Raw genomic sequence first — 21,660 nt, 5'->3', positions numbered from 1 at the left:
TCCCCACACCATGTGGCAGCCATTGCATTGCTCTCTTCAAACTCACAGGTAGGTAGCCATCTAAACAGGTAGGGGTGTTTGTGTGTGGGGAGCCAGTAATACAACTCCCACCAGGCCCCCTTGTCCCACAGCTCAGGAGGATTGAGCACTCCCCACACGCACAACCATGTGGTAGCCATTGCATTGCTCACCTTCACCTAACAGGTAGTTAGTCATCTTAACAGGGAGGATTGTATGTGGGTGGGAAGCCAGCACTACAACTCCCACCAGGCCCCCTTATCCCACAGCTCAGCAGGATGGAGCACTCCCCACACCCACAACCATGTGGCAACCATTGCATTGCTCTCTTCGAACTTACAGGTAGGTAACCATCTTATGCTCTCTTGTCTCACCACTTCACAGGGAGGTAGCCATCCTAATAGGGAGGGGGGTTTGTGGCTGGGAAGGCAGAACTCCAACTCCCACCAGGCCCCCTTGTTCCACAGCTCAGCAGGATGGAACACTCCCCACACCCCCAACCACGTGACAGTCATTGCATTGCTCACCTTCACCTAACAGGTAGGGAGCCATCTTAACAGGGAGTGGTGTTTCTGTGTGTGAATCCAGCACTACAACTCCCACCAGGCTCCCTTGTCCCACAGCTCAGCAGGATGGAACACTCCCCACGCCCACAACCATGTGGCAGCTATTGCATTGCTCTCTTCAAACTCACAGGTAGGTAGCCATCTAAACAGGGAGGGGTGTTTGTGTGTGGGAAGCCAGTTCTACAACTCCCACCAGGCCCCCTTGTCCCACATCTCAGCATGATGGATCTCTCCCCACACACACAACCAAGTGGCAGGCATTGCATTGCTCACCTTCACCTAACAGGTATATAGAAATTTTAACGGGGAGGGGTATTTATGTGTGTGAAGCCAGCACTACAACTCCCACCAGGCTCCCTTGTCCCACAGCTCAGCAGGATGGAGCACTCTCACACCCACAACCTTGTGGCAGCTATTGCATTGCTTTCTTAAAACTCACAGGTAGGTAGCACCTAAACAGGGAGTGGTGTTTGTGTGTGGGAAGCCAGCATCACAACACCCACGAGGACCCCTAGTCCCACAGCTCAGCAGGCTGGAACACTCCCCACACCCACAACCATGTGGCAGCCATTACATTGCTCACCTTTACCTAACAGGTAGGAATGCTATCTTAACAGGAATGGTGTTTGTGGGTGGGCAGCCAGCACTACAACTCCCACCAGGCCCCCTTGTCCCACAGCTCAGCAGGATGGAGCACTCCCCACACCCCCAACAATGTGGCAGCCATTGCATTGCTCTCTTCAAACTTACAGGTAGGTAGCCATTGTATGCTCTCTTGTTCCACCCCTGAGCAGGATGGAACACTCCCCCATTCAAGAGCCATGTGTAACCTATTCTCTTCCTCTGCTCCACTTCACAGGGAGATAGCCATCTTAACAGGGAGGTGGGGTTTGTGGTTGGGAAGGCAGCACTTCAACTCCCCCCGGCCCCCTTGTTCCACAGCTTAGCAGGATGGAGCACTCCCCACACCCACAACCATGTGGCAGCCATTGCATTGCTCACCTTCACCTAACCGGTAGGTAGCCATCTTAACAGGGAGGGGTGTATGCGGGTGGGAAGCCAGCACTACAACTCCCATCAGGCCCCATTGTCCCACAGCTCAGTGGGATGGAGCACTCCCCACACCCCCAACCATGTGGCAGCCATTGCATTGCTCTCTTCAAACTCACAGGTAGGTAGCCATCTAAACAGGGAGGAGTGTTTGTGTGTGGGAAGCCAGTAATACAACTCTCACCAGGCCCCCTTGTCCCACAGCTCAGGAGGATGGAGCACTCCCCACACCCACAGCCATGTGGTAGCCATTGCATTGCTCACCTTCACCTAACAGGAAGTTAGCCATCTTAACAGGGAGGATTGTATGCGGGTGGGAAGCCAGCACTACAACTCCCACCAGGCCCCCATATCCCACAGCTCAGCAGGATGGAGCACTCCCCACACTCACAACCATGTGGTAACCATTGCATTGCTCTCTTCGAACATACAGGTAGGTAGCCATCTTATGCTCTCTTGTCAAACCACTTCACAGGGAGGTAGCCATCCTAATAGGGAGGGGGGTTTGTGGCTGGGAAGGCAGCACTCCAACTCCCACCAGGCCCCCTTGTTCCACAGCTCAGCAGGATGGAACACTCCCCACACCCCCAACCATGTGACAGTCATTGCATTGCTCACCTTCACCTAACAAGTAGGGAGCCATCTTAACAGGGAGAGGTATTTATGTGTGTGAATCCAGCACTACAACTCCCACCAGGCCCCCTTGTCCCACAGCTCAGCAGGATGGAGCACTCCCCACACCCACAACCATGTGGCAGCTATTGCATTGCTCTCTTCAAATTCACAGGTAGGTAGCCATCTAAACAGGGAGGGGTGTTTGTGTGTGGGAAGCCAGTTCTACAACTCCCACCAGGCCCCCTTGTCCCACAGCTCAGCAGGATGGAGCTCTCCCCACACACACAACCATGTGGCAGGCATTGCATTGCTCACCTTCACCTAACAGTTATATAGCCATTTTAACGAGGAGGGGTATTTATGTGTGTGAAGCCAGCACTACAACTCCCACCAGGCTCCCTTGTCCCACAGCTCAGCAGGATGGAGCACTCTCACACCCACAACCTTGTGGCAGCTATTTCATTGCTTTCTTCAAACTCACAGGTAGGTAGCACCTAAACAGGGAGGGGTGTTTGTGTGTGCGAAGCCAGCATCACAACACTCACGAGGTCCCCTAGTCCCACAGCTCAGCAGGCTGGAACACTCCCCACACCCACAACCATGTGGCAGCTATTGCATTGCTCACCTTTACCTAACAGGTAGGAATGCTATCTTAACATGAATGGTGTTTGTGGGTGGGCAGCCAGCACTACAACTCCCACCAGGCCCCCTTGTCCCACAGCTCAGCAGGATGGAGCACTCCCCACACTCCCAACCATGTGGCAGCCATTGCATTGCTCTCTACAAACTTACAGGTAGGTAGCCATTGTATGCTCTTTTGTTCCACCCCTGAGCAGGATGGAACACTCCCCCATTCAAGAGCCATGTGTAACCTTCTTCTCTTACTATGCTCCACTTCACAGGGAGATAGCCATCTTAACAGGGAGGTGGGGTTTGTGGTTGGGAAGGCAGCACTCCAACTCCCCCAGGCCCCCTTGTTCTACAGCTTAGCAGGATGGAGCACTCCCCACACCCACAACCATGTGGCAGCCATTGCATTGCTCACCTTCACCTAACCGGTAGGTAGCCATCTTAACAGGGAGGGGTGTATGCGGGTGGGAAGCCAGCACTACAATTCCCATCAGGCCCCCTTGTCCCACAGCTCAGTGGGATGGAGCACTCCCCACACCCCCAACCATGTGGCAGCCATTGCATTGCTCTCTTCAAACTCACAGGTAGGTAGCCATCTAAACAGGGAGGAGTGTTTGTGTGTGGGAATCCAGTAATACAACTCCCACCAGGCCCCCTTGTCCCACAGCTCAGGAGGATGGAGCACTCCCCACACCCACAGCCATGTGGTAGCCATTGCATTGCTCACCTTCACCTAACAGGTAGGGAGCCATCTTAACGGGGAGGGGTGTTTCTGTGTGTGAATCCAGCACTACAACTCCAACCAGACTCCCTTGTCCCACAGCTCAGCAGGATGGAACACCCCCCACGCCCACAACCATGTGGCAGCTATTGCATTGCTCTCTTCAAACTCACAGGTAGGTAGCCATCTAAACAGGGAGGGGTGTTTGTGTGTAGGAAGCCAGTACTACAACTCCCACCAGGCCCCCTTGTCCCACAGCTCAGCAGGATGGAGCTCTCCCCACACACACAACCATGTGGCAGGCATTGCATTGCTCACCTTCACCTAACAGGTATATAGCCATTTTAACGGGGAGGGGTATTTATGTGTGTGAAGCCAGCACTACAACTCCCACCAGGCTCCCTTGTCCCACAGCTCAGCATGATGGAGCACTCTCACACCCACAACCTTGTGGCAGCTATTGCATTGCTTTCTTCAAACTCACAGGTAGGTAGCAACTAAACAGGGAGTGGTTTTTGTGTGTGGGAAGCCAGCATCACAACACCCACGGGGTCCCCTAGTCCCACAGCTCAGCAGGCTGGAACACTCCCCACACCCACAACCATGTGGCAGCCATTGCATTGCTCACCTTTACCTAACAGGTAGGAATGCTATCTTAACAGGAAGGGTGTTTGTGGGAGGGAAGCCAGCACTACAACTCCCACCAGGCCCCCTTGTCCCACAGCTCAGCAGGATGGAGCACTCCTCACACCCCCAACCATGTGGCAGCAATTGCATTGCGCTCTTCAAACTTACAGGTAGGTAGCCATTGTATGCACTCTTGTTCTACCCCTGAGTAGGATGGAACACTCCCCCATTCAAGAGCCGTGTGTAACCTATTCTCTTCCTCTGCTCCACTTCACAGGGAGATAGCCATCTTAACAGGGAGGTGGGGTTTGTGGTTGGGAAGGCAGCACTCCAACTCCCCCAGGTCCCCTTGTTCCACCGCTCAGCAGGATGGAGCACTCTCCACACCCACAACCATGTGGCAGCCATTGCATTGCTCACCTTCACCTAACAGGTAGGTAGCCATCTTAACAGGGAGGGGTGTATGCAGGTGGGAAGCCAGCACTACAACTCACACCAGCCTCCCTTGTCCCACAGCTCAGCAGGATGGAGCACTCCCCACACTTACAACCACGTAGCAACCATTCCATTGCTCTCTTTAAACTTACAGGTAGGTAGCCATCTTATGCTAACTTGTCCCACCACTTTACCGGGAGGTAGCCATCTTAACAGGGAGGGGGGTTTGTGGCTGGGAAGGCAGCACTCCAACTCCCACCAGGCCCCCTAGTTCCACAGCTCAGCAGGATGGAACACTCCCCACAACCACAACAATGTGGCAGCTATTGCATTGCTCTCTTCAAACTCACAGGTAGGTAGACATCTAAAGAGGGAGGGGTGTTTGTGTGTGGGAAGCCAGTACTATAACTCCCACCAGGCCCCCTTGTCCCACAGCTCAGCAGGATGGTGTACTTCCCACAGCCACAACCATGTGGCAGCCATTGCACTGCTCACCTTCACCTAACAGGTAGGTAGCCATCTTAACAGGGAGGGGGATTGCGGGTGGGAAGCCAGCACTACAACTCCCACCAGTCCCCCTTGTTCCACAGCTCAGCAGGATGGAGCACTCCCCACACCCACAACCATGTGGCAGCCATTGCATTGATCCCTTCAAACGTACAGGTAGGCAGCCATCTTATGCTCTCTTACCCCACCCCTGAGAAGGATGGAACACTCCCCCATCCAAGAGCCAAGTGTAACCTATTCTCTTCCTCTGCTCCACTTCACAGGGAGGTGGCCATCTTAACAGGGAGGTGGGGTTTGTGGTTGGGAAGGCAGCACTCCAACTCCCCCAGGTCCCCTTGTTCCACCGCTCAGCAGGATGGAGCACTCCCCACACCCACAACCATGTGGCAGCCATTGCATTGCTCACCTTCACCTAACAGGTAGGTAGCCATCTTAACAGGGAGGGGTGTATGCAGGTGGGAAGCCAGCACTACAACTCACACCAGCCTCCCTTGTCCCACAGCTCAGCAGAATGGAGCACTCCCCACACTTACAACCACGTAGCAACCATTCCATTGCTCTCTTTAAACTTACAGGTAGGTAGCCATCTTATGCTAACTTGTCTCACCACTTTACCGGGAGGTAGCCATCTTAACAGGGAGGGGGGTTTGTGGCTGGGAAGGCAGCAGTCCAACTCCGACCAGGCCCCCTAGTTCCACAGCTCAGCAGGATGGAACACTCCCCACAACCACAACAATGTGGCAGCTATTGCATTGCTCTCTTCAAACTCACAGGTAGGTAGACATCTAAAGAGGGAGGGGTGTTTGTGTGTGGGAAGCCAGTACTATAACTCCCACCAGGCCCCCTTGTCCCACAGCTCAGCAGGATGGTGTACTTCCCACAGCCACAACCATGTGGCAGCCATTGCACTGCTCACCTTCACCTAACAGGTAGGTAGCCATCTTAACAGGGAGGGGGGTTGCGGGTGGGAAGCCAGCACTACAACTCCCACCAGTCCCCCTTGTTCCACAGCTCAGCAGGATGGAGCACTCCCCACACCCACAACCATGTGGCAGCCATTGCATTGATCCCTTCAAACGTACAGGTAGGCAGCCATCTTATGCTCTCTTACCCCACCCCTGAGAAGGATGGAACACTCCCCCATCCAAGAGCCAAGTGTAACCTATTCTCTTCCTCTGCTCCACTTCACAGGGAGGTAGCCATCTTAACAGCAAGGGGAGTTTGTGGTTGGGAAGGCAGCACTCCAACTCCTACCAGGCCCCCTTGTCCCACAGCTCAGCAGGATGGAGCACTCCCCACACTCACAACCATGTGTCAACCATTGCATTGCTCTCTTCAAACTTACAGGTAGGTAGCCATTGTATGCTCTCTTGTCCCACCACTTCACAGGGAGGTAGCCATCTTAACAGGGAGGGGGGTTTGTGGCTGGGAAGGCAGCACTCGAACTCCCACCAGGCCCCCTTGTTCCACAGCTCAGCCGGATGGACCACTCCCCACAACCACAACAATGTGGCAGCTATTGCATTTCTCTCTTCAAACTCACAGGTAGGTAGACATCTAAAGAGGGAGGGGTGTTTGTGTGTGGGAAGCCAGTACTACAACTACCACCAGGCCCCCTTGTCCCACAGCTCAGCAGGATGGAATACTCCCCACAGCCACAACCATGTGGCAGCCATTGCATTGCTCACCTTCACCTAACAGGTAGGTAGCCATCTTAACAGGAAGGGGTGTTTGTGTGTGTGAAGCCAGCACTACAACTCCCACAAGTCTCCCTTGTCCCACAGCGCAGCAAAATGAAGCACTTCCCACACCCACAATCATGTGGCAGCTATTGCATTGCCCCCTTCAAACGTACACGTAGGCAGCCATCTTATGCTCTCTTGTCCCACCCCTGAGCAGGATGGAACACTCCCCCATCAAAGAGCCATGTGTAACCTATTCCCTTCCTCTGCTCCACTTCACAGGGAGGTAGCCATCTTAACAGGGAGGGGGGTTTGTGGCTGGGAAGGCAGCACTCGAACTCCCACCAGGCCCCCTTGTTCCACAGCTCAGCAGGATGAAACACTCCCCACAACCACAACAATGTGGCAGCTATTGCATTTCTCTCTTCAAACTCACAGGTAGGTAGACATCTAAAGAGGGAGGGGTATTTGTGTGTGGGAAGCCAGTACTATAACTCCCACCAGGCCCCCTTGTCCCACAGCTCAGCAGGATGGAGTACTTCCCACAGTCACAACCATGTGGCAGCCATTGCACTGCTCACCTTCACCTAACAGGTAGGTAGCCATCTTAACAGGGAGGGGGGTTGCGGGTGGGAAGCCAGTACTACAACTCCCACCAGTCCCCCTTGTTCCACAGCTCAGCAGGATGGAGCACTCCCCACACCCACAACCATGTGGCAGCCATTGCATTGCTCCCTTCAAACGTACAGGTAGGCAGCCATCTTATGCTCTCTTACCCCACCCCTGAGAAGGATGGAACACTCCCCCATCCAAGAGCCATGTGTAACCTATTCCCTTCCTCTGCTCCACTTCACAGGGAGGTAGCCATCTTAACAGCAAGGGGAGTTTGTGGTTGGGAAGGCAGCACTCCAACTCCTACCAGGCCCCCTTGTCCCACAGCTCAGCAGGATGGAGCACTCCCCACACTCACAACCATGTGTCAACCATTGCATTGCCCTCTTCAAACTTACAGGTAGGTAGCCATCGTATGCTCTCTTGTCCCACCACTTCACAGGGAGGTAGCCATCTTAACAGGGAGGGGGTTTGTGGCTGGGAAGGCAGCACTCCAACTCCCACCAGGCCCCCTTGTCCCACAGCTCAGCCGGGTGGACCACTCCCCACAACCACAACAATGTGGCAGCTATTGCATTGCTCTCTTCAAACTCACAGGTAGGTAGACATCTAGAGAGGGAGGGGTGTTTGTGTGTGGGAAGCCAGTACTACAACTCCCACCAGGCCCCCTTGTCCCACAGCTCAGCAGGATGGAATACTCCCCACAGCCACAACCATGTGGTAGCCATTGCATTGCTAACCTTCACCTAACAGGTAGGTAGCCATCTTTACAGGGAAGGATGTTTGTGTGTGTGAAGCCAGCACTACAACTCCCACAAGGCTCCCTTGTCCCACAGCTCAGCAGAATGGAACACTTCCCACACCCCCAACCATGTGGCAGCCATTGCATTGCTCACCTTCACCTAACAGGTAGGTAGCCATCTTAACAGGAAGGGGTGTTTGTGTGTGTGAAGCCAGCACTACAACTCCCACAAGTCTCCCTTGTCCCACAGCGCAGCAAGATGAGGCACTTCCCACACCCACAATCATGTGGCAGCTATTGCATTGCTCCCTTCAAACGTACAGGTAGGCAGCCATCTTATGCTCTCTTGTCCCACCCCTGAGCAGGATGGAACACTCCCCCATCAAAGAGCCATGTGTAACCTATTCCCCTGCTCTGCTCCACTTCACAGGGAGGTAGCCATCTTAACAGGGAGGGAGTTTGTGGTTGGGAAGGCAGCACTCCAACTCCCACCAAGCCCCCTTGTTGCACAGCTCAGCAGGATGGTGCTCTCACCACTCCCACAACCATGTGGCAGGCTTTGCATTGCTCACCTTCACCTAACAGATAGATAGCCTTTTTAAGGGGGAGGGGTATTTCTGTGTGTGATGCCAGCACTACAACTCCCACCAGGCTCCCTTGTCCCACAGCTCAGCAGGATGGAGCATTCCCCACACCCACAACTATGTGACAGCTATTGCATTGCTTTCTTCAAACTCACAGGTAGGTAGCCATCTAAACAGGGAGTGGTGTTTGTGTGTGGGAAGCCAGCATCACAACACCCACGAGGTCCCCTAGTCCCACAGCTCAGCGTGATGGAACGCTCCCCACAGCCACAACCATGTGGCAGCCATTGCATTGCTCACCTTTACCTAACAGGTAGGAATGCCATCTTACCAGGGAGAGTGTTTGTGGGTGGGAAGCCAGCACTACAACTCCCACCAGGACCCCTTGTCCCACTGCTCAACAGGATGGAGCACTCCCCACACCCACAACCATGTGGCAGCCATTGCATTGCTCTCTTCAAACTAACAGGTAGGTAGCCAAGCCATCTTATCCTCTCTTGTCCCACCCCTGAGCAGAATGGAACACTCCTCCATTCAAGAACCATGTGTAACCTTTTCCCTTCCTCTGCTTCACTTCACAGGGAGGTAGACATATTAACAGCAAGATGTGTTTGTGGTTGGGAAGGCAGCACTCCAACTCCTACCAGGCCCCCTTGTCCCACAGCTCTGTAGGATGGATCACTCTCCACACCTCCAACCATGTGGCAGCCATTGCATTGCTCACCTTCACCTAACAGGTAGGTAGCCATCTTAACAGGAAGGGTGTTTGTGTGTGTGAAGCCAGCACTACAACTCCCACAAGGCTCCCTTGTCCCACAGCTCAGCAAGATGGAGCACTCCCCACTCCCACAACCATGTGGCAACCATTGCATTGATCTCTTCAACCTTACAGGTAGGTAGCCATCTTATGCTCTCTTGTCCCACCACTTCACAGGGAGGCAGCCATCTTAACAGGGAGGTGGGTTGTGGCTCCGAAGGCAGCACTCCAAATCCCCCCACCAGGCCCCCTTGTTCCACAGCTCAGCAGGATGGAACAATCCCCACACCCCCAACCATGTGAGAGCCATTGCATTGCTCACCTTCACCTAACAGGTAGGTATCCATCTTAACAGGGAGGGGGGGTTCTGTGTGTGAATCCAGCACTACAACTCCCACCAGGCTCCCTTGCCCCACAGCTCAGCAAGATGGAGCACTTCCCACACCCACAATCATGTGGCAGCTATTGCATTGCTCCCTTCAAACGTACAGGTAGGCAGACATCTTATGCTCTCTTGTCCCACCCCTGAGCAGGATGGAGCACTCCCCCATCCAAGAGCCATGTGTAACCTATTCCCTTCCTCTGCTCCACTTCACAGGGAGGTAGCCATCTTAACAGGGAGGGAGTTTGTGGTTGGAAAGGCAGCACTCCAACTCCCACCAGGCCCCCTTGTCCCACAGCTCAGCAGGATGGACCTCTCCCCACACCCACAACCATGTGGCAGGCATGCATTGCTCACCTTCACCTAACAGGTAGATAGCCATTTTAATGGAGAGGGGTGTTTCTGTGTGTGAATCCAGCACTACAACTCCCACAAGGCTCCCTTGGCCCACAGCTCAGCCAGGTGGAGCACTCCCCACATCCACAACCACGTGGCAGCTATTGCATTGCTTTCTTCAAACTCACAGGTAGGTAGCCATCTAAACAGGGAGTGGTATTTGTGTGTGGGAAGCCAGCATCACAACACCTACGAGGTCCCCTAGTCCCACAGCTCAGTAGGATGGATCACTCCCCACACCCACGACCATGTGGCACCCATTGCATTGTTCACCTTTACCTAACAGGTATGAATGCTATCTTAACAGTGAGGGTGTTTGTGGATGGGAAGCCATCACTACAACTCCCACCAGGCCCCCTTGTGCCACAGCTCAGCAGGATGGAGCACTCCCCACACCCCCAACCATGTGGCAGCCATTGCATTGCTCACCTTCACCTAACAGGTAGGTATCCATCTTAACAGGGAGGGGGGGTTCTGTGTGTGAATCCAGCACTACAACTCCCACCAGGCTCCCTTGCCCCACAGCTCAGCAAGATGGAGCACTTCCCACACCCACAATCATGTGGCAGCTATTGCATTGCTCCCTTCAAACGTACAGGTAGGCAGACATCTTATGCTCTCTTGTCCCACCCCTTAGCAGGATGGAGCACTCCCCCATCCAAGAGCCATGTGTAACCTATTCCCTTCCTCTGCTCCACTTCACAGGGAGGTAGCCATCTTAACAGGGAGGGAGTTTGTGGTTGGAAAGGCAGCACTCCAACTCCCACCAGGCCCCCTTGTCCCACAGCTCAGCAGGATGGACCTCTCCCCACACCCACAACCATGTGGCAGGCATGCATTGCTCACCTTCACCTAACAGGTAGATAGCCATTTTAATGGAGAGGGGTGTTTCTGTGTGTGAATCCAGCACTACAACTCCCACAAGGCTCCCTTGGCCCACAGCTCAGCCGGGTGGAGCACTCCCCACATCCACAACCACGTGGCAGCTATTGCATTGCTTTCTTCAAACTCACAGGTAGGTAGCCATCTAAACAGGGAGTGGTATTTGTGTGTGGGAAGCCAGCATCACAACACCTACGAGGTCCCCTAGTCCCACAGCTCAGTAGGATGGATCACTCCCCACACCCACGACCATGTGGCACCCATTGCATTGTTCACCTTTACCTAACAGGTATGAATGCTATCTTAACAGTGAGGGTGTTTGTGGATGGGAAGCCATCACTACAACTCCCACCAGGCCCCCTTGTGCCACAGCTCAGCAGGATGGAGCACTCCCCACACCCCCAACCTTGTGGCAGCCATTGCATTGCTCTCTTCAAACTTACAGGTATGTAGCCATTGTATGCTCTCTTTTCACACCCCTGAGCAGGACGGAACACTCCCCCATTCAAGAGCCATGTGTAACCTATTCCCTTCCTCTGCTCCACTTCACAGGGAGATAACCATCTTAACAGGGAGGTGGGGTTTGTGGTTGGGAAGGTATCACTCCAACTCCCCAGGTCCCCTTGTCCCACAGCTAAGCAGGATGAAGCACTCCCCACACCCACATCCATGTGGTAGCTATTGTATTGCACTCTTCAAACTCACAGGTAGGTAGACATCTAAACAGAGAGAGGTGTTTGTGTATGGGAAGCCAGCACTACAACTCCCAACAGGCCCCCTTGCCCCTCAGCTCAGCAGGATGGAGCACTCCCACACTCACAAACATGTGGCAGCTATTGCATTGCTCTCTTCAAACTCACAGGTAGGTAGCCATCTAAACGGGGGGTGTTTGTGTGTGGGACGCCAGCACTACAACTCCCACCAGGCCCCACAATACCACAGCTCAGCAGGATGGAGCACTCCCCACACCCACAACCATGTGGCAGCTATTGCATTGCTCTCTTCAAACTCACAGGAAGGTAGCCATCTTAATAGGGAGGGGTGTTTATAGGTGGGAAGCCAGCACCACAACTCCCACCAGGCCTCTTTGTCCCACAGCCCAGCAGGAAGGTATACCCCTCCCACTCATAACCATGTGGCAGTAATTTCCCTCCACTGTGTCACAGAACAGGTAGGTAGACAGTGCATGCACCCTGCCATTCCTCTTAAAAAGCATAGAGCCATATGACCACACCAGCCCTCACATGTCATCCAACTTGGCATAGATCCAAAAGCCACATCCAGTGTGCAGACAGCTAAGCGTACGTAGCTGTCAATGAAAATAAACTTTGACTCACCAAGTCACATGTTGAAGAAATTCAGGGCTCAATCATGCAGAGCACTGGATGCTATCTGTAAGTGAAAATAACATAAAGGGGGAGAGAATATATTCGTAAAGATTCGTTCTCCCTGGCTTAATATGTATAAACAACAAGAATCCACCAGTCAGTGCCAAGTGTTCCCTACAGTGGTGGGGAGCACATAGTGTTTTTAAAATAGCCCTCACACACCAAAAGGACCCTTGGTGACATGCTTCATCATTGGGCTCTTCGCACCCCTCTACGGGATGCGCTGTGCTACTACCTACGACTACGCGGGAGCACTTATTCAATGACTATGTGTGGTGTGTGTGAGGGTTGAATGTGAGTGGGTGGTGGGGTTATACGTGAGTGATTAATTAAAAAGTACCTGGCTTGTGGGGTGAACTAAAAAAAAAATGAATGGGCCCCTGGGCTGATACTGTTAAAAAGGTGAATTTAGAGGTGTTTATGTAACCTCATTTACATCACCTCTTGGGTGCGTCGACATGTTTTGGAGATCAACTCCTTCTTCAGGATAGGGTGCACAAATCCCCACCTTACTCACGTTTCTCTATGTAAAAAATTGGTTTTATTTACAGAAAAGTGAAAAATGTAATGCAGGCTAAAATGTACCTACAGCGAAAGTCTCAAAGGTTTCTGCTATTTGCACACCCTAGGAAAAGAGTGGGAAAAAAACAAAGATATTGCCTTCTGCTCCTTATATCATTTCTGGTTTAGTGACTTGAGAAAAAATATATATATAGTGTGGGTTGCAATCACTAGACAAATGTTGTCATTCTAACTGTGATGGTGACTCTGTAATAAAAAGGACAAAGACATGACATACACGCAATTAACATAAAACACACGCTCTATTGTTGTCCTTCTGTGACTCTGGGACTTATATTCTGTGAGGAGGATAATCAAAGAAGTTTAGAATGCATACTTGTTTCCTCAATTTTATAAGCCTCATGAGCCTCCTAACGTCGGGGCCGTTCTCGTGCCAGTCTGCTACCTATGAGCAATACAAGGTATCAGCATTGTAACTACTTACAGAGTATTGGTTGGTCTTCCGCTGTTTTTTTTTGTATCATACTCACGAGTCCTAGTGGAGGATTTCTCCTTGTTCCCCCTCACGCAGCTTCGCTGGAACTGCGGTGTTGTGTGTGGGGAGCTCTATTTATACCTTACTTGGATGGTTTAATTGGCTTCAATTAGCAGTTAATGACCATTCGGACCGGATGGTATATACTGCCCATGTTTGGGTGTTCCAGCGTTTTTCATGGTTGCAGGCGGCGTCCATTGTATTGGGGCAGAGCGGCTGCGCACGTGTCTTCGCTATCAGTATCGTGCACAGGCGCGTTAGAACATGGTTGATTTTAAGTGCGCATGCGCAGTGCGAGACACACGGGTCTCTACCTTGAAGTAAGCGCGTGTGTTCTGAGAGCTGTTCTCTCCTATTAATCTCCTGAGATACGTGGGCAGCTATGTAGCAATGCATCCTGAGAGCTGTTCTCTGTTAATCTCCTGAGATACGTGGGCATATGAAGCAATGCATTGAGTATAGTTGGACCATTTTATACAATGCAACACGGCATGCAAACAGATAATAAAAACCGATAGAGTGCTGTCTGGGCGCCATTATTGGATGCCAGTAGGCACAGAAGGGGCAGTGATAGGAGAAGTGTAGTTTTTGCTCCTTCACAACCGGTAACTAACCGGCACGTATAATGAACTCATGGTGGGTTGGATAGTGGTAGTATGACTATGGCCACTGCTCTGTGGATACTGATCCTATACTTAGTGTATAGTTAGAAAAAGGGGGAACTTCATTCAGTTGGCCCCATGGTATGTCATCATTAAGGCCCGTGATGTGGGTTGCCAAACGGAACACCCAGCGTTGTTCATTTTGGAACAGGCCGGTATCAGACTGTAGCTGTTCAATCACTGTCCAATTCAGGTCGTTTACACAATATTGGGCCTCCAAGAAGTGCGTTGCCATCTTTGTGGCGCTTTTCTTGCACCTTACATTACTCTTATGCTCACTCATTCGTGTTTTGACTGCTCTTGTTGTCATACCAACATATTCGAGTCCACAGGGGCAAGTGATCATGTAGACCACGTTTTTACTGTTACAGTTGCTCAGTTTTCTTTGTTTCCATGTTGTGCCGTTCCTGAATGTTAGTTGCTTGCTTTTTTTAGTGAGGTGACAACTACTACAGTTCCCACATGGAAAATGCCCTTGTATGCCATGCAGTGACGGTGTGAGTTGTTGATTCTCTTTTGGACGGGTATGGACTAGGATGTCCTTCAGGTTTCTCCCCCGTCTATGTGCGAACATAGGTTTCTAAAAATCTAGTTCTCCACAGGTTAGTATTCGCCAATGTTAATTGATGATCTTGGAGACCTCCTTCGAGTGTGTATTGTATGTGGTTACACAAATTGGGCTCTTCTGATCTGTATTTGTTTGGACCTTATCCTTCAGAAGGTCATCTCTATTATTGTTCCTAGCCCGTTTTATTGCTGAATTTATTATACGGTCTGGGTATTGTCTCTGTTATAGCTCTGCTTTTAGATCCAGTGCCTGTGTTTTGTACTCAGCCACATCGGTACAGTTCCTCCGTAGGCGCAGGAATTGGCCGTACGGAAGATTCTCCCGGTGGTGTCGGGGATGAAAGCTGTCAAGTCTTAGAAGACAGTTTCTGGCGGTGGGTTTAAAGTAAGTGGTAGTCTTGAGTGTGCCCCCTTCAGGATAGATATTTAAGTCAAGGAACACCAGAGATTCATTCGAGACCGAGCTCGTAAATTTCAAGTAGGCGTTCTGAGTATTCAGCCATGCCATAAATTCTGTCACTGATTGCAGGTCTCCTTGCCAGACGACGAAGACGTGGTCTATGTACCTTTTCCAAATGAGAATGTTGTTCCTGAAAGGGTTGTCCACATTCAGGATTTTGTTGGTTTCTAAGTGGTGGACGTACAGACCGGCTATCGCTCTATTAGCAAGCTGTCGCTAACTAATGTTAGCGACAGCTTTTAGGCGATAGCGAGCGGTTTGGGGCCCGCTTTGCATGTTAGCGATATTTATCGCTAATGACATGCAAAGTGGGCGTACCCAACTTGTTAGCGACTGAAAGCAGTCGCTAACGTCGCTATCGCCTATTAGCAAGGCAGGCGTAGTGATGGAAATATTCCCGCTATCGCCAAAAACCAATGCCTGCTAAGACCAGTTCTTAGCCATGTTATCCAATGGGAGATGGATAACATGGCTAAGAGCATTTCGTCGCTAATGCGTGAATATCGCTGTATTCTCAGCGATATTCACACATTTCGCTGCTATCGCTGGATATTTTAGCACAATGGAGAAAATCGTTGCTAATAGCATATTTGCTCCGCTAACATATCCAGCGATAGGCAGCGATAAAAAAATCGTCGCTAAGCCTATTTAGCGATAATTATCGCTACTTGTTGGTAATATGCCCCTATGCGCTCCCCACCACTGTAGGGAACACTTGGCACTGACTTGTGGATTCTTGTTGTTTATACATGCTATTTGTAAGTGCCATGGTGTCAGTGCATGAAGGCCCATATGAACACAAAACATGCATGGTCAATCGGACAAAGTAAAATACATGATATGAAAAAGGTATGCATAACTTTACAATGGCTAGGATTTGCTCAGATGAAATGTATTCCATGCAGAGCAAACCAAAAAGACTTACCATATAAACTTGATGTGCCGTAAGTCGTTAGATGATGACATGTCCTTGTAATCACACAATCTGTATGTGGCACATGGTTTCTCTTTACATGTCACACTATGGACAAGTAATGTATGTACCTCCACATCATGTCATGATGCTCATTACCTTGCAGCCATATAAAGTGATTTCAATGTACACTGTGTGGTGTATCATATGTAACATCCAAACTTCTAACACCAAGCTAGTAAAGTGCACTTCAATGACCATTGCACCTCTGTTCCACAGAAGATCCACAAGCAACTGCTGCAGAACACAACACAGACCTGCAGAGCCACTCTCCCGCCCCCCGGAACATGAACTCTCGGATGCAGACTCCCTACATTTCTCGGATGAGGAGCACAAACCTGACCCATCCAGACTGCCAGGGCGCACCACGTCCCAGGCACCCATTGTCCCCACCACAACAGCAACAACATTAGCACTGACCCCTGATGCAACGACCTGTGCGGCCTCAATCACCACCACCACCACCACTGCCTGCAACACTCTGCCTGCCTCAGTGATTACCAACACCACCACACAATCAGAGGAGGGCAGGGAGAGTCTACGGGTGCATCGATTGCCAACACCACAGATCCGGGATAACAGGGCAGGTGGGAGGGTAACTGGGGGAAAAATATGAGAGGACACTGGGATTGAAGCCCTGGCCAACATCGCCAGAGTCCTTGGGGTATATGAGCAGACCCAGAGAAACATGGGCCAGGTTTTAGAAGAAGTGCCTTGGCTACCCCTGCCGCTAAGGTCCATGGACATGCGTATGGGCCAAATTGTGGAAGTCATGGGCCAGCTCATGGGCGTTCTGACGGACAGACATGCGGCCCAATGGACAGCTCAACCCCCTCTAATGGCCCACAGGATGATACTCCCACCACCTCAGTTACGGTCACCGAGAGAGGTGAGCTGCAAGAAAATGACTCCTCAGATACCGCTGAGCACGCAGAAGTGTCCCCTCTGCAAAATGCACAAGGGGCTGTCTGAGAAACATCAGGGGAGGATCACGTGGCAATGCACCATCCAAACGCTAGTCGCCGAGCCAGCCATGGTGACATCTCTGTTCTCCTTGATATTGACTTTGTTGACTATCCTTACCCACACTGCCATGTTGAACTGTGTGACTACATCAATGTGGTGACTACTCAATTGTCTCATTTACCATCACTGACAACTCATAAATTCACTTTGCACCATTTTCTATATCATCACTTTTCTGTCACAAATACATACCTATGCCTTTGTGTCAGCTCCATGTTTATCCATTATGTACAATGTCTACTCAGATTCCAATGTACCACAAGCTCTCTGATTGTGATGAGGCATTGAGAGGGTGAAAGGGCCTAGAAAGACACAAGAGAATGACATTTACTTGTCAGGTGATGGCATTACAGCTAGTATACACCACTAGTTATCAAGGTACACAAACCAGCACACATTACAATGAGCAACAATATCAACATAGACACCATGTAGCTGGTCATAACTACCCTGTCACACACACATCAGCCATTAACACAGAGCCAACAACAGCCACCAGTCAAAAACCTCTTCTAGGCCTTGTCACTACCATCAAAGACAGCAGACAATGTCACTGTTGTACAATGTCCCTCACACTCAAGGGAAGTAGTTGTTGATGAGCTGTTGACGCAGGTCGACACCTTCTTCCTCTCCACTATCGTCATCACTGGACATGTGTGGGTTTGCATGGGTGGCATCGGCTGCTCATCATCATCCAGACGCAGGGGGATGTCTTTGCGCAAGGCAAGGTTGTGGAGCATGCAGCATGCAACTACGATTTGACACACCTTTTGGGGAGAGTAGAGTAGTGTACCTCCACTCTTGTCCAGACACCAGAATCTAGACTTCAGAAGACCAAAAGTACGCTCCACACATAACGTGGCCTCCCATGTGCATCATTGTAGCGGACTTCACCCGGGGTCCTGGGGTTCCTCAGTGAGCTCAGCAACCAAGGCCTGTTGGGATACGCAGAGTCACCTAGGTGTGAGATACATAGACCAATTTTATAATATAAACAGGACAGCATGTCACACATACAGCACACTACTTGACATTGCGTACACACCAACAAGCCACACATGCTCCGTATGCAGATTTGGCATCAGCTATGGTATGATGCTGTTATGCAGTATGTAGGAGTCATGTGCTGATCCTGGACATCTGGCACAGACATGGAAGATTATCATATCTGCTTGGCACACCTTTTGCACATTAATGGAATGGAAATGCTTCCTGTTCCTGTATATGTGCTCACCTGCCTGTGGTGGAACCAGGCCAACGTGTGTGCAGTCTATGGTGCCAATAACATTAGGTATGTGGCCAAGGTCATATAAATCACCCTTCACAGCTGACAATTCATGTCTCCTGGGAAAATGGATGTAGCGGTCCTTGTATGTCATCATTGCGGACAGGACATCACGTAGCACCAGGCTGAACATTGGTTGAGACATCCCATCTGCGCTGGCCACCGTGTACTGGAATGAACCAGTAGCAAAAAAATGCAGGGCCGCCATCACCTTAACTGTTGGTGTCTAAGCAGTCGGTTCTGCAAGGCCTCAGATGGGGCTCCAACTGACCATATAAGTCTTAAAGTGTAAGTCGATCCAAATCTAATTTCCGTATGATGCCCTCATCCTCCATGTCTGCCAGAAATGTGAACAGACGATGCATATTTGGTCGTCTCCTACATAAAATGAAAGTGGACACATGTCAATTAAATTCCCCTATGGGATGTGTCAAACATCTTACGTGTTGATTTACACAGCACTAATAATGTTTGGACTGAAAGGGGAAACCAAGATGGGGCATGTCCGTGGAAAAGGGGGCTATGAGGACACCACGGTACGACACCGCAGATCTGGACATGGACTGCGCCAGTGAACTGGACTGGACTGAAGAATGGTGTCTTGTTTTTAAAGATATGGCTGGGGGGGTGGAGGGCCGGAAAGTGGGGTGTGTTGACCTATGATAAAGTGATTGTAATGTTGTTACCTGATAAAATGCAAATAAAAATATTTTTTTTTAAAACAATGTTTGGACTGAAACAACAGCTTAAAGCACAAGTCACATGCAGAAACACCTTGATCTCAAGTAGTTGAACATGTGTTCAGTATATACATACTGAGTACCCCCAGAACAAATTCTGGCTATGTGAATGGAAAATTGTACATTCCAACATATTGTGTCACCAACCCTGAAATTAGTTGACACAGCACATGTTTGAAACAGCAACACTGCTGGCTGGCTTCTTCGTAGCTGCCACACCTTCTTGCGTAAGTCGGATAGAGACACATTTTCAACACAATGAGAACACTGTGTGTAAGCAGATCAACTATCAAAATGATTTCAGCCATCTACACAATTAAATAGGCACATTATGTAGTCATTCCATCATTACTCTGGGTTGATTAGCCATCTCACACATTGACACGTTCACAAATTTGAGAATAAATTACACAACAGATCTATGTACATGCATACAAATATCATATGTGACATGTGGGGAAGTACATGCTAATGCATGTAATACTGTGCACTGACATGGCATGTGGAGTCATCAGTAAGTTTAATGTCACACTAGTATCGAATTTACTAATTAGGTGGTATGATTCATTGTAAGTGTCTAGTGTTCAATGATGAGAAATGGCCACTGCCATTGCTACAGCATGATGTGTCCATAGGTGCCATATGGCTGCACCGCCAATGCAATCACAGTCATTGGTACCAATCGAAAAATGCCAATTTGCGGTAGAGACCATCTGGCCCCCGTGGTGTGACACCGCCAATGCCCATGCCCTACCAGCCAATGGAAACCGCGATCGTGGTAGTGAATTAAACATTTGAAACCCGCTGTAGGTATGCTCCGCTACAGCGGGCCTGTTCATTGGGTACTATCAAAAGCTGCACGATTGCGGTAGCAACCGCCTGGCTACCACTGTGTGACACCGCCAATGACCATACCCTACCAGCCAATGGAAACCGGGATCGTGGTAGTGAATTAAACATTTGAAACCCGCTGTAGGCATGCTCCACTACAGCGGGCCTGTTCATTGGGTACTATCAAAAGCTGCACGATTGCGGTAGCAACCGCCTGGCCACCACGGTGTGACACCGCCAATGACCATACCCTACCAGCCAATGGGAACCACGATCGCGGTAGTGAATTACACATTTGAAACCGGCGGTAGGTGTGCTCCGCTACTGCGTGCCCAGTCATTGAGTACTTGCAAAAAACACAGTTGATGGACAGAATGTAGAACAATGTCATACATTCACCCCAGTACAAGGATCTGGGCCTAAATCCATCGTTTATTTGCACTCCACACCACTCTGGGTTAGACAATGGCTATATGCAAATCAGCTCTGACCCTGTGCCTCATGGGAACAGTCCAGTCCGAACTACCAAGCCATGTCTTTCCCAGACCGGAATCAAGCATCCAAGGACCGGTTTCTGGCTATCAGCCTTCATCAGCCTGGATAGCTTGACTCCAGTGGTGTGGAGAGCCTGGGACTCACGTCTGAGCATCCCCAGCCCACTCGGGGTGAAATTGCAAAAAACACAGTTGATGGACAGAATGTAGAACAATGTCATACATTCACCCCAGTACAAGGATCTGGGCCTAAATCCATCGTTTTTTTGCACTCCACACCACCCTGGGTTAGACACTGGCTATATGCAAATCAGCTCTGACCCTGTGCCTCATGGGAACAGTCCAGTCCGAACTACCAAGCCATGTCTTTCCCAGACCGGAATCAAGCATCCAAGGACCGGTTTCTGGCTATCAGCCTTCATCAGCCTGGATAGCTTGACTCCAGTGGTGTGGAGAGCCTGGGACTCACGTCTGAGCATCCCCAGACCACTCGGGGTGAAATTGCAAAAAACACAGTTGATGGACAGAATGTAGAACAATGTCATACATTCACCCCAGTACAAGGATCTGGGCCTAAATCCATCGTTTTTTTGCACTCCACACCACCCTGGGTTAGACACTGGCTATATGCAAATCAGCTCTGACCCTGTGCCTCATGGGAACAGTCCAGTCCGAACTACCGAGCCATGTCTTTCCCAGACCGGAATCAAGCATCCAAGGACCGGTTTCTGGCTATCAGCCTTCATCAGCCTGGATAGCTTGACTCCAGTGGTGTGGAGAGCCTGGGACTCACGTCTAAGCATCCCCAGCCCACTCGGGGTGAAATTGCAAAAAACACAGTTGATGGACAGAATGTAGAACAATGTCATACATTCACCCCAGTACAAGGATCTGGGCCTAAATCCATCGTTTTTTTGCACTCCACACCACCCTGGGTTAGACACTGGCTATATGCAAATCAGCTCTGACCC

The 21,660-nt window shown here is 50.6% G+C and overlaps 1 protein-coding gene across 5 annotated transcripts in view; it reads left to right on the top strand.

The window, feature by feature from the left end:
• Positions 1-19,253, top strand: part of LOC144754987 (uncharacterized) — a 215,350-nt gene extending 196,097 nt beyond the window's left edge. For all 5 annotated transcript variants that reach the window (XR_013594817.1, XR_013594818.1, XM_078643379.1 and 2 more), the window contains one exon: positions 16,533-19,253. Coding sequence is in view for 3 of the 5 variants with exons in the window: in XM_078643380.1 (XP_078499506.1) it covers positions 16,533-16,929 (397 nt within the window). In the remaining 2 variants the exon portion in view is untranslated. The remainder of the gene's footprint in view (positions 1-16,532) is intronic.
• Positions 19,254-21,660: the final 2,407 nt, after the last annotated feature.

Source organism: Lissotriton helveticus, chromosome 5_1, assembly GCF_964261635.1.
Source record: "Lissotriton helveticus chromosome 5_1, aLisHel1.1, whole genome shotgun sequence".
Lineage (NCBI taxonomy): Eukaryota > Metazoa > Chordata > Amphibia > Caudata > Salamandridae > Lissotriton > Lissotriton helveticus.
This window is presented reverse-complemented; position numbering and strand designations above follow the sequence as displayed.